The sequence below is a fragment of the Pyxicephalus adspersus genome, chromosome 3, assembly GCF_032062135.1.
Source record: "Pyxicephalus adspersus chromosome 3, UCB_Pads_2.0, whole genome shotgun sequence".
Taxonomy (NCBI): domain Eukaryota; kingdom Metazoa; phylum Chordata; class Amphibia; order Anura; family Pyxicephalidae; genus Pyxicephalus; species Pyxicephalus adspersus.
In genome coordinates, this window is record NC_092860.1 from 147,589,126 (window position 1) to 147,609,953 (window position 20,828).

General features: G+C 40.1%; 1 protein-coding gene across 1 annotated transcript in view; it reads right to left on the reverse strand.

The window, feature by feature from the left end:
• Positions 1–1,535: 1,535 nt before the first annotated feature.
• Positions 1,536–20,828, reverse strand: part of SUCLG1 (succinate-CoA ligase GDP/ADP-forming subunit alpha) — a 29,628-nt gene continuing 10,335 nt past the window's right edge. Inside the window, exons 6-9 of the mRNA XM_072406644.1 lie at positions 13,594–13,677; positions 10,721–10,872; positions 4,209–4,397; positions 1,536–1,775 (exon numbers count right to left, since the gene is read on the reverse strand). Of these exons, the coding sequence (XP_072262745.1) occupies positions 1,749–1,775; positions 4,209–4,397; positions 10,721–10,872; positions 13,594–13,677 (452 nt within the window). The 3' untranslated portion in view covers positions 1,536–1,748. The remainder of the gene's footprint in view (positions 1,776–4,208; positions 4,398–10,720; positions 10,873–13,593; positions 13,678–20,828) is intronic.

Sequence of the window (20,828 nt, forward strand, 5' to 3'; positions counted from 1 at the left end):
AGCCCACGATGGAACAGAGAGACAAGCGAGTATACAAAAAGGTCTGCAATTTAAATCAATTTAATACATTCTATTGGCATCAAAACAAAATGTGCTCAATGTTTTATAGTTATGTTTATATTTAAAGCCTCAAAAAAACGTATCCCAAAAAAGCTTCCATGACCTCCTCTATCTAGCATTACACTGTGGGCAGAATACAGCCGTGTCCACACTTTACAGTGATTTGTGTGCACCACGAGCTCTCACTGTAGACTATTGGACTATAGAGGATGGAGCCATGACAGACTGTGTTGCTCCAGGTTGAGCAAGGTTATTCATCATTCATTCAAGAAGTAGGGAGGCTGCTATTGGACTTTTTGGGAAATAAAGGTGACTGTTGCAGCAAATGTTTTTAAACAAGAGATTTAGGAATTGAAAAAAACAGAAGCTGGGCTAGGTTTTAACAGCTCTGCAAATATAGATTATCATGTCGAAGGAAAGGTTTATGGGATCAGTTGGAATGCTGATTGCTTTCCAGGTCCTCTCATCTAACCTGACCCTCATGATTGTTCTTTGGTTGAATGGTCACAAATTTCCAAAGAAAAAAATTAGGAAATCCAAAAATTTTTTGACTGTAATGGCCATACAGTGGGCAACTCCATAAATGCAAACACGCATTTAGTGTATTTCTCGAGGTTTGCCGAAAAGTTTTCGTATAAAATATACTTTATAATAATCTAGAGAGAATGAAGGGTTGAAGAATATCAGGCATGTCATTATTGCAGAAAGTGACAGGCGATGTCCCTTGGTGAGGATTTCGTCATCTCAGCATAGCCATTCAAAATTATTATTGCAGTTTTTATATAGCACCAACATATTAGACAGTGCTGTACAACGTCCGTGGTCATGTCACTAGCTGTCCCACCATAGTTATATGTCTTTAATGCAGTCTAAGGTCAATTTTGTGGGAAAGCTAAATTAACCTAACTGCATGTTTTTGGAATATGGGAGGAAACCAGAACACCAGGCGGAAATCCACGTAAACATGGGGAGAACCTGCAAACTCCATGCAGATAGTGCCCTAGCCGAGATTCGAACCTGGGACCAACACTGCAAAGGCCAAAGTGCTAAACACTGAGCCACCGTGCTGCCTAAGATGGCAGATCTTAAGGAAGAGAAAAGACTGCGATGGAATAGGACATTAAAACATTTCATTTTAACCTTTCCTGATATAAAGTAAAAAAAATTGGGATTTGGATACATTTTAAGTCCCCAATCTAACACTGCTCTAATATCGATCATCTGCATAAGGTTTGTAAAGCCACTTATGACCATTAAAAGCTCAGAAGTCCCTAATCGTTCCAGCTGTTCTAATATCTACAAGATTTATAAAGCTTTTTTTAAACCACCATGAACTCATAAAACCCTAATCTATCCATCTGTCTAATATGATCTGCATAAGTTTGAAAAGCCACTTCTGACCGCTGGGAACTCGTTGTAAATTAGAAATTTGTGTCAGTGTATTTTAACTGTTAATGAGAACACAACAAACAATATAGGATCCAAAATAAATGGAAATTTTATTCACGTGAGAAGGCTCGTACAGTCTAATATTCATATCCATCCTAACCTTTGGGTCTGGGAAACAGAAAATAACAGTTATGGCTTTACATGGCTGCTTGGTGGTGTTGAAGGACGATATCTGGACGAAACAAAGATGGACGTACTCTTTGCCACTGTTGCCGCTCTATCTCTCTCTCTCCGTACACTTACAGCATTTTCCTCTTTTCAAATTCCTGAGGGGAGATAAATAATTTATGTTACTGACATGAAACAGGCTTTGGCGAAACAGAACCTTCATATTAACACCTGGTAATTTTTTGCAGCGTGGGGCGAGGGATGAAGCAAATGCATCAAATGCTTCCTAGGACACCTATAATATATCGAGGGGTGAAGGACGTGTGCACTACTCTTTACAAGTGCTTGGGTATTTGCATGGAGCTGCAGATTTGGTGCCCGTAACCTCCGTAAATCACACCTTGCTTAAATTAGCGCATGAGACATCCACAGCGTACTATACAAAACCATACAAATTGGCCCTCAATCTGCCTGTCACCGGCGGATTTGTTGTAATTGCAGTGCTCTGCTGACATCAAGTGTGCAGAGATGGAATTGTGTTTTTTTTTTTTTTTTTACATCATGCACCACTGCAGTAACTTGAGGTAAGAGTTCAACTTCTTGAAGGAAATCTAACGTAAAGAAAGCTGTATTAAGACAAATATCACAATGCTCTCCTTGTAAAGCAATGAACTTCCTCACCGAACCAGTGGGCCAGGTGTTTTGTGAGAAGTGCATAATGATGAAAAGAGAATGCAGGAAGAAGATGACAAATGGGAACCCCCTTTCTGAAGGTGTGTGCACTTATACTTAAATATATATTTTGTATTAATTAAAGAGTGACTAGGAGGTTAAATAAGAGTTGTCACCATCACCCACACAGGAGCTGCTTCTGAATCAAAAGGAGGAGCTGTCAAATAAGCAAAGTCTTTGCAACTTTTCTGGAAAGCTGGCAATGCCAAGATGGAAGCTGTTTATGAATAGAGTACACCCAAGCTATAAAGATGAAGCTTTTATGGCTTACCTACTATACCTAAGGTCTTACCCTAGATAAGAAAAATTACAGAATCTAGGTGACCGCAAGCAAAGATGGGAAGAATACTAAAGTGCAATACCCATGTTAAGGGTTCAAATCTACAACCTGATGCTTTCATAAAAGTTACCTACTAGCTTACCTTTCCCAGAAAGAAAATATACTTCTGGTCAAATCAAAGTGTTAAGTAGTCCAGAAGACCAACCTGAAATGTGCTGCAGCGTCTTCCCATGGGATTTGGGCTACTCAGCATTCCTAGGAACCTTGTTGGCAGACGAATAATGCCAGGGATATAAAATATCAAAACTTTTTTCTTTCTTTGTATATGTTTTAGTAAAAAGCCCTCCATTTAGGGATCAATTTAAATTTCAAAATATTTCCTATTGTGCTAAGACCCAAATATGTGTCCTGAACAAAATGCAGTGAGGATTTTACGATTGTTCTATAATCTTATCATACACATGCCTATTATGGCACCTTCTATGAATTACATATGATAATGTGAGTGCTGCTTCACTGATACTTTGATTTGTTCAGCCCTTTATATAGTGCACTCCTTTCGTCCTAATATTATACTATCTTTTGTACTATGTAAAACCTATTACAAATCTATTAAAAAGGTAAACCTGCCCTCCGGCCTTCCTTTCAGTCTTGCAGTTGTTCAGGCTCCTATCTTGGATTAAAATTGCTTCCTTTGATATCCCTGCGCACACTGCAATTCATCTCACAATGTGCATTAGAAGTTGCAGCAAATCTGAGAGCCTCACTTCCTGGCTGGAGAACATTCAGCATCATCGAATGCTCCCCAGTCTGAGTGTCCCAGGACAACTCCTTTTATTCATTGAATTTTATTTGGAAATATATGTAGCCGTTACCTAGGGCAGCTTGTATGCAAATACAGTCTGCCTGAGAACTCCTTCAACTTAAGACTACAGCACTTCACTGTCATTGCTTTAAACCACCATTTATTTATTTTTTTTACTTCTACAATACTTAGCAAGTTGCTATTTTAAGCGGATTGTGGGGAGAAAAATAGGACTGTCGTGCTGTAAAAAATAACAACCCGGACGATCACCTAGAGAACACATTCCAGACAAATAGGACAATTATACGTTATTAAGGAAAAAAAAAACTCAAGTGGTTTTCAGCTCTGAAATACCTCCAGCTTTTCTGAATGAATGTTTGCTAAGCAGCATGACAGTGCGCCATTTCCTGACAGCTGTGTTGTAATATAGATATTTTTTGCCATTTGCTTGCCACTGTGCCAAATGCAATTTTAATTCCCCACAATTACGCTTGGCTCACACTGTACATCGCTTTTTGATAAGGGCTTAAAGAGGGTCCGTGCGGCACGCCTGAGTGTTCTCATGGCTTTTAAAGAGTCTGCGGGTGAAGGGGAAGTAACGGTGGAGAATATTTCCCGCGCTCTAGCCACGATTGTTTGCGACAATTAAGAGCAGCTGAGGTGCAGGAAACAGCCCGCCATTTAACAATCAAAGCCACTCGACAGCTGCTTAGCATTTCTGCGCTGCGGTTGGGGGCATCATTTCTGAGACAGTTTTACATCTGTGTTCTTTACCTTGTGCATGGTGCTACCCAGCTGGGCGGGAGACATACTGACAACCACTCCAGCTCTCTGTAAAGCTGCGATTTTCTCCTTGGCACCGCCTTTGCCACCTGCGATAATGGCTCCTGCGTGTCCCATCCTCCTCCCTGGTGGGGCTGTGAGACCGGCAATGAAAGACACCACGGGCTTGGCATTCGCACCCTGAGGATAATTAACAAATTAAAGTTAATTCTATGTGTTGCATATACATGTACATGGGACCAATGCAAGAGGCATTTCAGGGACTGTAATGTGTAAGTAATACTTCAAGTGGAAATAAACTAAAAACAAAAAAATTACACTTACCTTTAATCTTGCAGTTTCCTCGATGGTGCTGGTCTTTCCCATGATCCAGTCCCGCGTAGTCCTGGAATTCCTCTTCGTCCTGGCGCCGCCATCTCCTGTCCTCCCTTCCGTCTTCTTCTTGTCTTCCTTTTCACGTCACATGATATCACCGCGCAGGTGCGAGATCGAGTGATATAGCCACTGTGAGGGAAAAAAACAAAAAGAGCCAATCTCAATCTGCGTGAGATCAGCATCTCTTTTCCCTAGGAGGAAAAATGCCCCTTTTGCACATGCTCAAGATCAGGGCATGCGCAGAAAAAGCAGCCAGAGCCTCCTGATGCATGGTGTAGGTATCCCAGGAGTCGTTGCGGCGATCCAGACTTAAAGGGGCGGTGCTGCACTTTTTTATTTTCTTTCTTCTTTATTTAGAAGGGTTGTTTACCCTTCTATGTAAAGTAAGATTGTTGAGTTTAGGTATGCTTTAATGCAAATTTCTATTTTCTTTAAAGCCCGACCCCTTTGTCCTACCTATGCTGATCTTTTTTGCAGAATATCAACTGTTTCTTCCTAATCCAAATTGGTTAGGTTTTTCAAGTTGTAGGTCACAGAGTTGATGATGTTGTCCTTTTTAAAACAGTGTTCAGTCTAATATTATTATCGAGTATTTATATAGCCGAGCAGCGCTTTACAAAGTCCATATTTATGTCACTAACTGTCCCTCAAACGGTCTCATAATGTCCCCACTATAGTACTATGTTATTATTACAGTCTAAGGTCAATTTGGGGGGAAGCCTTGCCTGCCTGCATGTTTTTGGAATGTGGAAGGAAAACAGAATACCCGGAGGAAACCCACACATACACCGGGAGAACCTGCCAACTCCATGCAGATAGTGTCCGGGCCGAGAACCTGGCACCTAGAGCTGCAAAGGCCAGAGTGCTAACCACTGAGCCACAACATGACCTAGAGAACGGCCATAAGGCTTGAGCATTGCTTTGTTAGAGGTCATCAGATGCTACTTAATACCTGGAAGCTCCAAAAAAGCTGCAACAGCCCTGAGTCTGCTGACATCAAATAGAAGCCTCTGGGTTTATGAGATAAACACAAGGGAGGATTTACAGGTAAATAATACACATAAAATATGCTAAATGCACCTATGTTGCTATAAATCCTAATAGTCTAGTAACAGGGTCTCTTTAAAATCCACCATAACTCACAAATGTAGCCAACAGACTGGACAATCAGGTGGAATAAGAAGGCAAAATTGAAGTACAGTGCAATCCTAGGGCTCACCGCAGTGTTTCCTTGCACAAAACTAAATGACGCAAGAATTGGCAGAGAAAAACACCTGCAGATGTCAAGGCCGTGAGTGAAAAAAGAGCACAGCTTGCCAGCTGATGAACAGACCATCACAAGACTTCTAGACAAACAAATGCCAAGCTTTTTATTTCCCATAAACCTTTGAGACAAGACCCCCCCACCCATCGCAGTTTTGACTTCTGGATTTGAAGGGCTAATTTTTTTCAGCACCTCCAGCATTTAACAAAATATGGTTGTCTCGAGTTAGAGAAAGGAAAAAAAAAAAATAATAAAAATGTCTCACCAGTAAATTATTGTGATAAATAGGAAAGCAGGTATAATCGATGTGCATGAGCAGGACCGCTTAGCAAGGCAAGGAATGAAACGACAAATTAGGAAACGTTTCAATTATTTATTCATTAGTTATAATACAATAGTGGATGCCGGGCCAATAAACACTTTGAGCTTGTTATTTAGAGCAATCGATGGCCTGCAACTTTTATTCCTGCTACAGTGCGGAAAATTATCTAATACGCAAAATATATCAGGATTCTGTATAAGAGGATTAAGTATATTTATTTGTACAGACACTCCGTCCTGTGATAGGGAGCCACTAACTCCTGAATTCAGAGGTGGTCCTCTCATGTAGACTTTGCCTGATTGCACTACAAGGGGATGAAAATAGTTTAAGGGGACAGAGCTGGAAGAATTGTCACTTTGTAGTTTTCTTCATTGGCTTCTATTTCACCTGAGAATCAAATTCAATATCATGTCCTTTGCTTTCAAATCTCTACAGAGTCCTTGTCCCACCTACCTTTCTGACATGATAGAAAAATACTCACCCGCTTTCTTTGCTCCTCCAATGACTTCTTCACTCATAACCTCATCACACACACAGCTAAATGACTTCTCTAGAGCTGCCACGACTCTCTGGAATGGTCTTCCTCGTCCTATAAGTTCCTACTTTTTGCACATTTAAAAGAGCACTTGAAACCCATATTTTCCAACTTGTCTACCTGTCTTCTTCTGTCTCTTAAACCCTCTCTGCTCACCACCATTCCATACCCCCCTCCTATTGTGTGCTTCTTCCTCCTCTTCTTAGATTGTAAGCTCCTCTGGGCAGGGTCCCCTCCTCCTCCTGTGTCACTGTCTCTGTCATTTGCAACCGCTATATATTGTGCACCGCAGCATATTATGTTGGCCCCTTATAAATACAATGTATTATAATTACCAATAATAATGATAAATTGTAAGCCAGAAGTTTGTCGGTTGGCTTCAGGTCACACCAAGACCTGTCCACTGCTTTCTGGATCAACAAAACACCCTCACTGATCTGCATTGTCTGGGGGAGGGAACACATGAGACGCAAATGAAGGAGTTCACGCAAATGAATGACGACGTTTCACTCAGTCAAACAAGACGTTTGCACAGTTGTAAAGGCTCCTTGCCTGTACTGAAATATCTTACTAGGATTTAAAAACCAGTATGTAATGTAACAGATTTAACCTGCAAGCTTCTCAAATTGTACATTTGAAGAAATATGGTGAAAGTCTGATCGAGCTCAGCTAATTTCCATGCTAGGAGACGTCCATTTTCATCCCGCCCCCTACCCACCCTCCTTCCCTAAACAGACTGTCTGGCTGCCCCTTTTATTTGTTTTTAGTGCTTTCAATCATGGAAGTTCAGTATCCAATGTAAGCGTCACCACAGCTTCTGGTTTTCAAGAAGCTATCGAACAAACTGCCTGCGCTGCCTGGAGAAACACAAAAGCAGTGAATGTCACTGCAACTCATATGTGTACGATGGAGAATTACAGTGGAGAAAGTGGTATTCATCAGCTAAGAGTGGCATTAGCCTAGATTTTCCATGAAGCAAGACAACTGCAGTAGTTGCAAACAAAAAGTCAGTACAGGGTTCTCAGAGGGGAATAATAAGTCCTTCTCTGCATTTGACAAACCTATTAAAATAGATTTGGGACAATCTCTGGAAACACACAGACAGGGGTTCTACTGCTCTGGTTAGTTGCCTAATTCTTGAAAGTGCTAATTCAATAAAAATTGTTTTTTTAAGTGTTGAAAAACTCCATGTTGGTCAGGTCCAGTGGTGAGGCCGCGTTCCGACTGACCACTACTTGGTCCGGGCCAGTGGTGAGGCCGCGTTCCGACTGACCACAACTTGGTCCGGTTCCGACTGACCACAACTTTGTCAGGTCCAGTGGCGAGGCCGCTTTCCGACTGACCACAACTTGGTCAGGTCCAGTGGTGAGGGCGCGCTCCAACTGACCACAAGTTGGTCAGGTCCAGCGGTGAGGCCGCGCGCCAACTGACCACAAGTTGGTCAGGTCCAGCGGTGAGGCCGCGCTCCGACTGACCACAACCTGGTCAAGTCCAGCAGTGAGGCCGTGTTCCGAATGACCACAAGTTGTCCAGTAGAGATGTCATGTTTTATTAGCCACAAGTTGTCAAGTACAGTTATAATTTTATGCTAGAATTGTCTAAGTTAATAATGTTCTAATTGGCCACTTAGATGACTTATGACCTATAAATGTTCTAATGCTCAGACTAGCTACTAGCTTATTGACCCATTATGAGAGGTACAGAACATTCTGTACCATTAACACCTAGATTAGATGTTCTCAGCCAGGATTCAGTGGAACTCTAGGGCGCTCCCAGTGGTTCCTTGAGCTAAAGATAACCCTTTTGCTAATTGATGGGGTTTGCCACTTGGAAGAGTCATCAGAATGGTAACCGTGATCCTCTAACCTGTTTGTACATATGGCATTTTGACCAGCACTGTGAAGGGCATCATTGTAAGGTTAATTTTCCCCACCATTCTCAACAATTATTTTTTGCAGGGGTCCCCAAGACCTGAAACTTTCTTCAAAAGGTTCATCTGGAGTAAAAAAAAAAAAAAAAAGGCTGAGAAAGGCTGACAAAGAGCGTCTGCCTAGTAAACAGCTTAGCATCACAAGTACTGCGTTTCTAATGATTTTCATTCTCTAGTGAAGATAGGAATCACAAACACGGATTGCAGTTTAGCCGTGAATGCTTAAAGGCACCCTGTTAAAAGCTTAACTAGATTATTGCCTTGGGCTTATCAGTAATATACTACCATGCTCTGGGCTCCCAGCTGTAATGGAGTATTCAAACAACCAGAGAAAAGGGCCAGGCCATCACCGCGCCATATATTTTCTAGAGACAAAAGGTATACTTAAATAGCATGGAAACAGCATTTGCGCTCAGCAGTTTTAAGGTGTGTAAGTCATGGTTTAATGCCGTGTAATAGAAAGGTACAGCTACACTGTAAAGCGAGGAACGCGGCTTAAAAGTTACCGTCGTTAAAGTTGAATATAGGCTGTATAAAAAGACAGAGCGGAGAAGTGATCTGTATATAAAACTACAGACGCCATCTGCATTACTTGTTTACTCTGTGAAATAACTATTCTGATAAGATAAGCTGCAGTCAGAAAAGCTGCTCTCTGGTATTAAGAGGAAAACTCTCGACAGGAGAAACATTATCAGTACACTTATATAATGTGCACTTGCTACTTTTTCTTTTTTTGATTTTCAGTTATCAGAATGTGCATGATGAATGCTGAAGAGTTGTCTCTGTGAAGGAAGCAGATGGGGAAGGATTTAAGCTGTAAATCAAAATGCACCGACTTGCAATGACATCTATGTTGTCAGAAGTAGCAGGATATTTCCTATGGCCAGCTTTGCTTCCTGCCACAAGCAATTTAAATGTTTTTGCTCAATAGCTTCAATTCTCATTTCCTGCTTTCCCAACCAGTGACATTCTGGCCTGAAACCCTTAAAAAAAATTAACTGCAACTATTATTTGGAGACATCCTCTTCCTGGTCACATGGTTACTGGTTCTTCTTCCAGCTTTAGCAGTCCTCAATACTAAAGGTGAATGCAGTGGTGTTTCTTAACCAGATATACATACAGTATATTCTTAGAGTTCCTGCAGAGATTGAGGGGCAATATGTGCCTTTCAAGTTAAGTTATATGACAGCAATGATCTTTTTGGCAATCTGTAAAGTTGCTTTCTTCACTCTAACCACCACACTAATGTACTGGGAGGAAATAACAGGGTTGTAGGCTAAAAATATGACATATTTTCAGTGGTAAAGCAGAAAGTTATATACAAAAATTAAATTGTTTGTGTCCAAAACCTATTAGCAAAATCATGGGATGTGGACTGCTGGACTATATAGCAATAATCCAACTTATAATGGACTGTAGAACATCTTTTAACCTGATGCGTTTTGTGTCGCGAAAACGCGAAACGTGTCAGATAACTTTCTACTTTACAACTTTATTTATTTAATCCTACTTACATAAGAGGGGGGCTACTACCATAAACACAGAAAGATTAGGAAATTACCACACAATACTTACTGGGATTCGAGATTCGAACCTAGAACCTAATATGCTGCAAAAGCCAGATCACTAACCTGTGAGCCACCGCATTGCTCGGAACTGGAATTTATTTTTTAAAAAGTAAGGAACGGGCAGCTCTAGGGTTGTTAAGCCTCGACAAACGTGGTGACACATCAGCAAGGTCTGGGTGTTTGGCTAATTGAGCACAAAGGGACTTGATTAAATGACAGCAGCCATTAGCAAACTTTCCCCAGGGTATATCCTCCAGACCCCAAGCAAACATACCGAGAATGCAAGGTAATGCATTAGTGCAGGTGTAATAAGCAATATGGAAACCTGATGGTTTCTCATTGGTAACATAAAAAAACATTTAAGATGTGAAAAGATTTTAAAGAAAAAAGCATACAAAAAAGAAAAACAGAGGGTAAAAGGTAACTTAAATCGTGACAACAATGAAACAAAAAATCTATATCTAAACATTAAACAGAATAACAGCATTAAACAGAACATTCAGACTTACAGTATTGTGCTCCTTCAAGTAGTTAGCAGCATTTTCCTCGGCACTTCCTCCAATCTCTCCAATCAGAATGATTCCTTCTGTCTTTGGATCATGCAAAAAGACCTCCAGACAGTCAATGAAGTTTGTTCCATTGAATGGATCTCCTCCAATTCCTTCAGGTATTAATATAAAATAATTATAGGGGTAAAAATGTCAGTAATGATTATGAAATCTCAAACTGTAAGATAAAAAATGTTTTTGTCTTTTAATATAAAAATTGCACTTTAAAAATAATGGCTGTCTTATGGTGTTTCCAAAAGGTCTCCATGTGCTTTGCAAAACCTCAGATTCTCTTGGACCTATTTGCTTCGGTTCTGTAAGCTTCACATTCCAAGGACCCCAGGTTTTTCATACATACAGTACTTTTACTAATTTTTTTAAAATATGTTACTTTTGCCTTAAAAAGCTGAACTCCAGGATGATCCCTGTCATAAAATGTCCTACCAGGTGTACCAAAAAAAAAATAAATAAAAAACATTTATAGTGCAGTGAGATGTGCCTGTGACACCAGTGCCTTTCCCCGGGCATTGCAGCTAACAGCCTTGGAAGAAAGGTTTCTTTAGAGAAGCTTTTATCATATTCCCTGTATGAGGCATTCTTCACAGTATACCATTATCCAAGGGCCATGACACAGAACGTATGAACCCATAGCAGGAGAAATATGCAAATTTTTCAGTGACACCTGTTCCTTTACTTAACTTAAAAACATGCTTTTTTTTGGTTGATGTGCCTAGCTAAAAAAGTGTTAAAAACTAGGCTTTAACTTTCAATTTCACTCTGTCTTTTTAAAACCACACCTCCATCCCAGACCTTCTTATTCATCATATGGTGACAATGCTGCCGTGAAAATTCACTGCAGGTAGAACGAACTTAAAGGTTATCTTTACCCAAGAACAAAAATGTTATACTAAATCTTAGATGTGTTGGTTGAACTTGTTTCCTTATTCAGGTTTTAATTCAAATTTTTTTCACCTAGGGACCTGAGCCTCTTAGGTCAGTTTAACTGAATGTTAATGTTTTTTAACTGAACTTAATGTTTTTTTTTTTAGCTATCTGTAAGGGTGATATTCTTCGCTAAGGCCCACAACCTAAGAGGCGTTCTTTCTTCTAACCGCCATGATAATATACTGTGGCTACAGTAAATATAGCAGGGGTTTCTTAAGACCTAAAATTTATTTCAAGGGTTTCCCTAAGCAAAAAGTCGATAGAAGTCACTATGGAATAAGGAACTCATGGCTGTCACACAAAGCTATGCTTCACACATGTTGATCTTTCTTCATCTTCATAACATGGTGATTAACCTCCTAGCCGTTAAGCCCGACCTTCGTACGGGCAAAAAAAAAAATGGCTAGGATGGTTAACCCCGAGTTTTTTCACATCCTTACTTACCTGGTCCCGCTGTGCTGATCCAGCGTCGTGTTCGTGTTCCAGCGTCGTCCTCTGTCGATCGTCGTCCGCCGATCTCCCTCTCCAGCGTCGGGTGTCCTTCATCGGGTGCCAGCGGGACTACAATTTAAAAAAAAAAAAATTTCATGAAAAACAGTGGATCACTTTTGGTACAGAAATCTAGACCTCAGTGTAACGCTTAGGTGGTTAAATGGGACTAGTAAGTTTACACAATAAAGAGAAAATTGTTTGTGCTTTCATGAAAAGACAACATTCTTACATGACCACATTCCTGGGGAGTTCTACGGGTAATTTCTTGTAGCTACTATATAAATGAACTAAATGTGTGAGCTGCAACAGATTCCATTTTTGTTTTTGAGTTTAGAAAGGCTTCAAGTGGAAAAATAATAACGAAACTACTAGCAGAACCTACATGTAATAAAATGGTTACAAAGCCAAGTTTAAGTTGAGTGGGAAAAAAGCTGTGGGTGGGTGTTTAAAATGTTAGTGGGGCAACATATAACAAATTTGGTATTTCCAGTTGTTGTTGCCAAAGGAATCCAGAAACCCCTATAATTCTGTCAGCTTTCTAACGCACCCCTTACTATGTTTGCACTTTCTGATGCACATATTATTATGCCCAGTTTTTCCATCCCATCACCCCAACTGTCCAGTGGTTCTGTATTGTCACCCAAATTTGCAGTAACCACTCAAAAACAGCTGGGTGGTTACTAAAAAGTGCTGGATGGGGGAAAAGATGAGGAAGAGTAAAGAGGAAGAGGTGAAAAGAGGAAGAGACGAAGGAGAGAAAAGAGGAAGAAGAAAAAAAAAAAAAGAGAAAGAAAAAATGACTAGAAGAATAGAAAGAGAGAAAGAAAAAGCAAAAAATAGAAAATAAATAAAATTGATAACTTCTGTGATTTTGTAAGTAAAAGACTTAAGGTCCAATTTATAAAGATGGGACCATTGTGATTGCACTGACAATCAGTTGACATGATCAGCACTTTTAAAAATGATCACCAGCTAATGAATAAACTGGTTTCTAACACCTTTCCCAGCATATTAAACCACAATTTCTAGAAGGTAATCAAACCTCCATTTTTCCATAGAAAATAAATGAAGATTAGTGTCTCCTCCCCAACCCAACACATTGATCATCCCTTTTACAAAGTAGTTTATGCAGATACAATGGAAGCAATGGGCCACTTATCTGGCTATCAAAGAATCATCATCACTCAGAACAATCTGATTTTCCTTTGATCGATTTGGCGATCTGATTCGAAAAAGTGGTCAATGGTTCTCTACATATAGGCTCATTTCTCTTTAAAATCTGAGTTCATTGAATTTCTATTTTCCTGGAAATTACTGACAATGAAATATAGACAGCCATGAAATATTCTGTATCCTTTTTTACAGTCTTACATCTGACAGAACAAACAAACTCGTACCGACACACAGCGACTGCCCCAGTCCAACCTGCGTTGTCTGATGCACAGCTTCGTATGTCAGGGTTCCTGATCTTGACACGATACCTGTAGGAATACAAAACACGCTTCTTTGAACATCACGTAACTGGAGTGTCATGTTTATTTCGGCGGCATACTGAAATACAGTGAACTGCGCCCACACATTAACGTTTAGAAAACCAACAAGGCGAATGCTTACGGGGGGGAATCGTTTGTCAACACTGGAGGATAGTGATCTGTTTTACTCCAGGGCTGTGATTAGAAGCAATCTCTGTGGTTTTCTCGGATACTGTGACCTCCACCAGCCAGCTAGACACAAGCTTCAATTGTGTGGGAAGGAATTTTTTTCCCCCTGCCATTACATAATTAGCGATATAATTTGCTGTGCATGTCTATTTTGTGCACAAAGCATTACAGCTAATTAAGGAACTGAAAGGGAAAAAAAAAGCTACAGTCCAATAGCACATTTGACTTAACTGCAGTTGAGTTTTCTGTGCAGTGCTGTTCTTATAGAATAGTTATGAGCTATGTGAGGAGGCGGTGATGATGTGCGGCTCCTATTCAAAGTACTTTACTTCCACCTAGCGATAGAAAAGAGGAACTGGAAAGAATGCAGGAGACTGATCACACATTTACCATGTGGCAAACCCAACTTAAAATTCAATGAATCAATATTTGCTGTCTTTATTGGTGCATTTCTGAGCACTGCTTCCTGTGACATGTTTGCAGCGTGGAGCAAAAAAAGAAGGGATGAACATTACGGGGGCAACAGATTATAAGTGTGAGCTTGTCCTTTAAGCCTTTTTCTGTTACAGCTCAAATCTTAAGACTGCACTTTTACAAAATTCATGATCATTTTTGCAGAAAGGAACAGGTGATGTCCCATCTGCAATAATCCCTCCTACCTGCCCAATAACTCCAGATCTGTCACCTGGTTCCTCTGCAGATGCTGAATATGAATGAGCTCCTGCACGTCGGTGTGGGCATCACACCATCCTGGTCCCGTTAATCAAGACGACTGAAGATTATCCCCCAAAAAAGAAGGGAGAAGATGGTGCTGCCCAGCAACGAATGGGGACAGGCGAGTATGGAGGGTTTAGTTCCGCTTTAATGTGGAGTACACAATTCTTTTATTAAAAAATGGTGTCAGGGATGACGACAAATTTTTAAGCATCCATGTTTGTTCCTTTACAGCTCAGCTCTTCTTACAGTTTAAAGGATATCTAAAACTACAGACAACAGAAATTGAATATGCTGCAACGTGCCGGTTTTTAGATGTGTTGGCTGCAGTAGTTTTTTTTTTTTTTTTTTTTCAAGCAAGTATAGAATATTACCTGCTGTTCCTCACAGCATTCCACTGTACTTCCTGTGCACCAAATAGGTATGCGAAAATTTGCATTCCCAGCTATTTTGTGAACAAGACATCTCCTACCGAAGTAGTAAGAGGAGGAAGCGTTTGCAAGCCAAAGCAGGAGAACAGCTGAAGGTGACAATTATGGTCCTCCATAACCCATGGGGTCATCCTTCAGAGAAGTACCGTGTTTCCCCGAAAATAAGACCTACCCCGAAAGTAAGCCCTAGCATGCTAATCAATGCAAGGGTGAAATATAAGCCCTCCCCCGAAAGTAAGCCCTATTGGCTTCTTCAGAGGGTGTGGTCACGTGGTACACGGAGGGATACCAAGAGGAAGGAGGGAGCAGAGAGAGAGAGAGCAGGAGATTTCAAAAGCACTGGAGCAAGGGGTGAAGAAATCGCAGGGTTAATTAACCTACAGTACTCTGGTGTGACACTAGCACTAAGAGGTTGGTGGATTCTCTTTTCAAAAGGTCCTTGCTAGTATTTCATTCATTAGCAGCAATGCATATTTATTAATTGATTTTTTTTTTTTTTGCTTTTACTCAGATATAACATGTAACTCTATGAGTCACATGTTAATTGTCAGCACATTTTCTTGTTATGTTGCACTTGTTTGCTTATGAAGCTGTGTTTTTTTTCATTACTCATTTATGTCAATTCTTATTCATGACTTCTTGTATATAACAGAAGAAATCTGTGATTTTGACAGGTCAGAGGTAACACAGAGGTATCTTTCTATAGTAATATCGGTTGCAGGTTTTGGTAAATACAGATTTTTGTACATGAATAAAATAACCATTTTTTGTGAGAAAAATAAGACATCCCCTGAAAATAAGCCCCAATGAGATTTTCAGAGGTAAAATAAATATAAGACACTGTCTTATTTTCGGGGAAACACGGTAGTTGGTCACAGGAGCACCGGGTGTAATGAAGTGGGTGGGATAAAAAATAAAACTAATGCAGCTACCACATCTAAGGACTTCAAGATTCAATATCTAAATTCTTTTATGAGATTAGATTTGTTTAATACAGTCCATGGCTGCTGACTGACTTCCAATCTGGATGTCCGTGAAAAGCGCAGTCTAGAGAGGCAAACTCTTCTCTAATAGTTTTGGTAGGAATTACCAAATGTAGCATAATGTCCATAATATTTCCTGGATATTCAACTAGAAATAAAAAGTACATAGAGATCACACCTCTGTTTTCTACACACCACCATTTCAAGGAGGATCAAGTGATTATCAATTTATTAAGGAGATTAAAATAATTTAATTATCATCATCCATGTTACATACAAGGTTATTGTTCTTGAGAATGTTAAAAGCTTATGTTTCCTGAAATGTATTATCTGAGTAAACTCAACTTAAATCACAAGCCTTACAAAGCCCTCTCTGTATCTATCCTATCTTGTCATTATACATTTACAATCTGGATGACATTCTGTCCCTTGCCAATACCTGCATTCCAAAGGACTACTAGAGGCGTCATCATTATGCAGATGACGTAGAAGTTATTACTATTATTAATAAATCTCCATCTACTACATGTCTGCTTGACCCAATTCCCTCTGATCTGCTCCGTGCCCATTCCTCCACCCCGGCCCTCCGCACTAACCGAACTATTCAACCTTTCCCTCTCTACTGGTATCCCTCTGCTTTCATTTCATTATTCTCCATATCCTGAAGAGACCCTCTCTAGACCCCTCCATACCATCCTATCTGCATTTTCCTATATGTGTCCATAACTGCTGCTACATGGGAAACCTAATCAGAATAATGCAAGCAGGAAGGCTTTTATTGCAAAAAGAACCTGCTTACCTGCCAGTTCAAATCTTCTTGTACAAATATACCAAGGGCCCGATTTAAAAAACAAGGAATCTGACATTTTGACTCACCTGTCCTCACTCTCGAGTGAGTAAAAATAAATATTACGATTAGGCAGCTAAGTTTATTTTATTGCAGAAGCCACATCACCTGTATCTTTTTCAATAAAGTACCTGCCTGCTCGCCATTTACATTTAGTTTCACTTGAAGTTTATGGCTGAGGTCATTTTGGATGGCCAGATGCTTAACACAATAAAAAAAGGCATACAAAAAAATTGCCCTGTGCACAGGGTGACAACATTGCCGTCTTATTTCAGTGCAAAAGGAACAGCATCATCGCTTTACAGAAATTGTGGAAAAAAAAACATGTACTGGGGTAAGGCTGCTGGTGGTAATAGTGACAGATGGTATCATATAAGTATTATTAATTCAATTTAAACTGAGCATGTGTCAGGAATTGTGAAGTCAATCTGTCATGGATGCAAGGAAGAGAAATTTACATTTGAGAAACACACACAATGGATGCAGATTGTAATAGAAAAGGTGACAACACGGGAATGAGAAGTTTGTGTGTTTACCATATGCAGAGGGTTCCTTTAAAAATCAAATACCCAAACGATTTGGTTGAAGAAAAAAAAAAATACAAAAAATAAATTCACCATTTTTCATCCCGTTACTCTGCACTAGACATATTTTGCTAGGACATTTTACAAAACCTTTTCATTTATTCAGCTCCAAATTTAAGGAACAGCATAGAGGCTGCCATTAAACTTGGGCTTTATGAGTGCACAAAAATATATCTAGAAAATGTAATTGAATTCCTATTTGATTTTTCAATTTTCCTTTTATGGGTACTATTCGGAGCCCAAGGATGCGTTGAATACTAATAACCCCCTCGACCACAGACCCGCACTTCACTTTTCATGCAGGTATAAAAGCCGAACAAAAAAAAAAACCTCATTATCTGCTTCCTGAACTAAAATGCTCTTGTTGAGGGCTCTTCTCAGCCACTTATTTTAATATATTGATACCAGGAATTATTTTAATGGAAAAAGTACACAAGATAAAGTTTGCGGCCTGGATTATCGGCTATGCAGCTTTTAAACAAACCTGCAAAAAGCCAACACAAAAACAGGGCAGAAAAGAAATCAAGGTAAAAAGAGACAGTGAGATGTAATAAAGGGAAGCTTTCCAGTTCTTCTTTATTGTAAACCAGGTGAGTTTATTTGGATTATCAAATCCAATATGCCATTTGCTAACCAGCACCAAGACCCGAAAAAGGGGAACTTTGCCTTTATATGATACAAAATTCAGAATAAAAATAAATAATGGACTTTTTTTTTTCTTTTGGTGCTTTCGTCCTTGCACACCAAGATTTTTACTTCATGTTCCTGCTGGAGATATTGTCCTATTTCCTGTACAGGGGAACCATTGTCATTGTGACAGTAATTATTAGGAAAATCCTTCTAATGGAGCTCCAGATAGTCTAAAAAAACCCAACAGGGGTTCTAACCCTTCCTCATTATCTTCAAGGTATATACAAAGATCATTGCACGTCAGTAGAAGCCATAAAGCGTCTGAGCCCACTAGCCTGGGACTGCCACAAGATCGTTTCTTAAACAGGGTTTCTCCTGAGGTAGCTAGGGGTTCCTTGAGCAATTTGTTCCCCTCAGTTCAGTTTAAATGACGCCAAAAAGATCATTGGTGTCATTTTAACTCACCTACCTGTAAGGGTGGCATTCTTTCCAATGGCCTGCAATGTAAAAGGCATTTTTCCCAGTGACCACCATGCTAATGTGAGCTGTAGATATGGGAATTATAGCAGGGTGACTTGGAAAGGTATTTCTAGAATTCCATCACAACAAAAGTTCAAGAAAAGCTGTCCTAGGGGTTAATTTTTTCAGGGGGTTCATAATAAGTAGGTATAGGCACATACAGGCTAAGTTTTACAGTTCTGGGTGTAAATGTCATAACCTGGGGGGCTAAAAATCCATTAGTCTATTTGCTATAATTGCATTGTATTCTTTTTATAAGATCACAGTGCTTAGAAGAGTTTTTCTTTAAATCCAGCTGACAAACTATATTTCTTTTACTATAACTAGAAAAAAATAATGTACAATTTGGCTGGAAGAGATAAACTTTTCCCAGAATGCATCTGTTCATCTCCAGCCACCCTAAAGAGAACATATGTCAGGAACTTGCGATGTTCTTGCTGTCCCTTCGGGCAGATGATGGCTTAGCTTTGTAAAACGGAGCACTGGCCCGAAAAATTGATCTCGGATGTAATATTATTTTATACGATGACCCAGACAGTTTGGAGGGGTAAATAGCGTGTGGCTGTACAGTAAATACCAAGCTTCCTAAATGACGACCATTGCTCTTGTTTATACCCTTTGTACTGCAGAGAAAAAAAATTGGGAAGAGAAGGAGCGATGGCTCCGGCAGAGACACAATAGCATCTCATAAAATGACCTTTCTGGCTGATGGAAAACCTAGGTGCATTTAGAGCTATTCCACAGACAATAAATACACTGCCGCTCTTTCTCTCTAGGAATATTTCATCCAGCAGGGAAGGGAAGTTTTTTTGTTCTTTCTGTAACAGAATATGTTTAATTAAAACATGCATAGGCACAACTACCTTTGAATTAAAGTATACCCAAGAGCTTACAGTTACTTTATAGAATTGAATAGGCGGTGAAGGTTAGCACCAGTGTTAGGTTTCTAGGTGACCAATGTTACCCAGAATGAATGGGGGGGGGAACAAAGTAGAACTGAAGCCCCACTTTAGAAAGTTGGTAATCAGGCAGGCGCTTATTGCATGGACTGGTGCCAGTCCGTGGCAGGTGAGTTAGGGGCCCCAAATGACAGGAGACAGATTCCGCCGGCAACTGTAGCGCCACCAGCCCTCCTTATACTACTCTAAATCTAGTGGTCGTGAGACAGCAGGAGCGCAACCAGCAGGAGCGGGGCAACTCTCCTCACACTGCTTACACAGGAGCTGCAGAGAACGGCAGAGCAATGTATGTAAGGCTTACACTTCTTAGGCATTTCCAGGAGCTCTGCCTCCTGACTGCTTTCTTACACTACTCTGCTATTCTCAGCTAGTCTGCTGACAGGAGGCCTAGCTGATGAGAATAGCAGAGTAGTGTAAGCTGTACATATACCGGGCTAAAATTTTATTCTATGTTACCAGGCCCTGCTGTCAGAAAGGTTGGGGAGCACCGCATGGGATAGGCAAAGTCTTTTCTGCATTTGTTTTTACCTAGCTAATCACCAATTATCTCTGAAAATAAAAACAAAATCTTTAAAATAATAAATATGGTAACAAAGCTAGGTCAGTTTTTGCATATTATGGTAATGTTCAGACATCGTTTTTTTTTCAGGCTTTTGTAAGCCTGCATAAGCTTACAAAAGCCTTGTCAAAAATAGTTTAAAAGAAAGTGAACGGGTCTGTTTTTTGTGCAGGCTTTCACCCGATCCATGAAGCTTCTACAGTCATTTGGCTGTCCCAATGTCTCCATAGACTTGCAAACACAGATATAAAGATAAATGCAAGCTTTGTTTGCCTGAAAACGATCCTGAAAGCCTAGCTGTGCAGAATAGGCTTCCAGGAATGATTACAAGCTATGTTTTTCAGAAGCAGGTGTAAACATACCAAAAGGCCAAAATACTGCTACTGAGCACTTTACTGTTCATCACTCGCTTTGCCACAGCCGCATGAGAAAATGATAAAGTCACCTGCTGGGTCTAGTAATGGGCTTTTAAGCGGAAGAACCCAGGTTAATGATAACAACTGAAACCAATCAGATTTAAACAGTGTTAATGAGCTTTGGAGTCTGTGTCATAAAAACAGTACTGGGGTCAGCCACATTTGCGGGACGTTCGTAACACTGTCCAAGAAGTGTAAGTATATAGAAAGCACACAGTCCCTGCTTACACCCCAAGGCTAACCGGTCTCTGCAGAAACATGGCCAGAAATTACACTTCCTAATGGTGTTGTCCCCTGGGGAGAATGCTGACATTTGCCATGTATGGTTG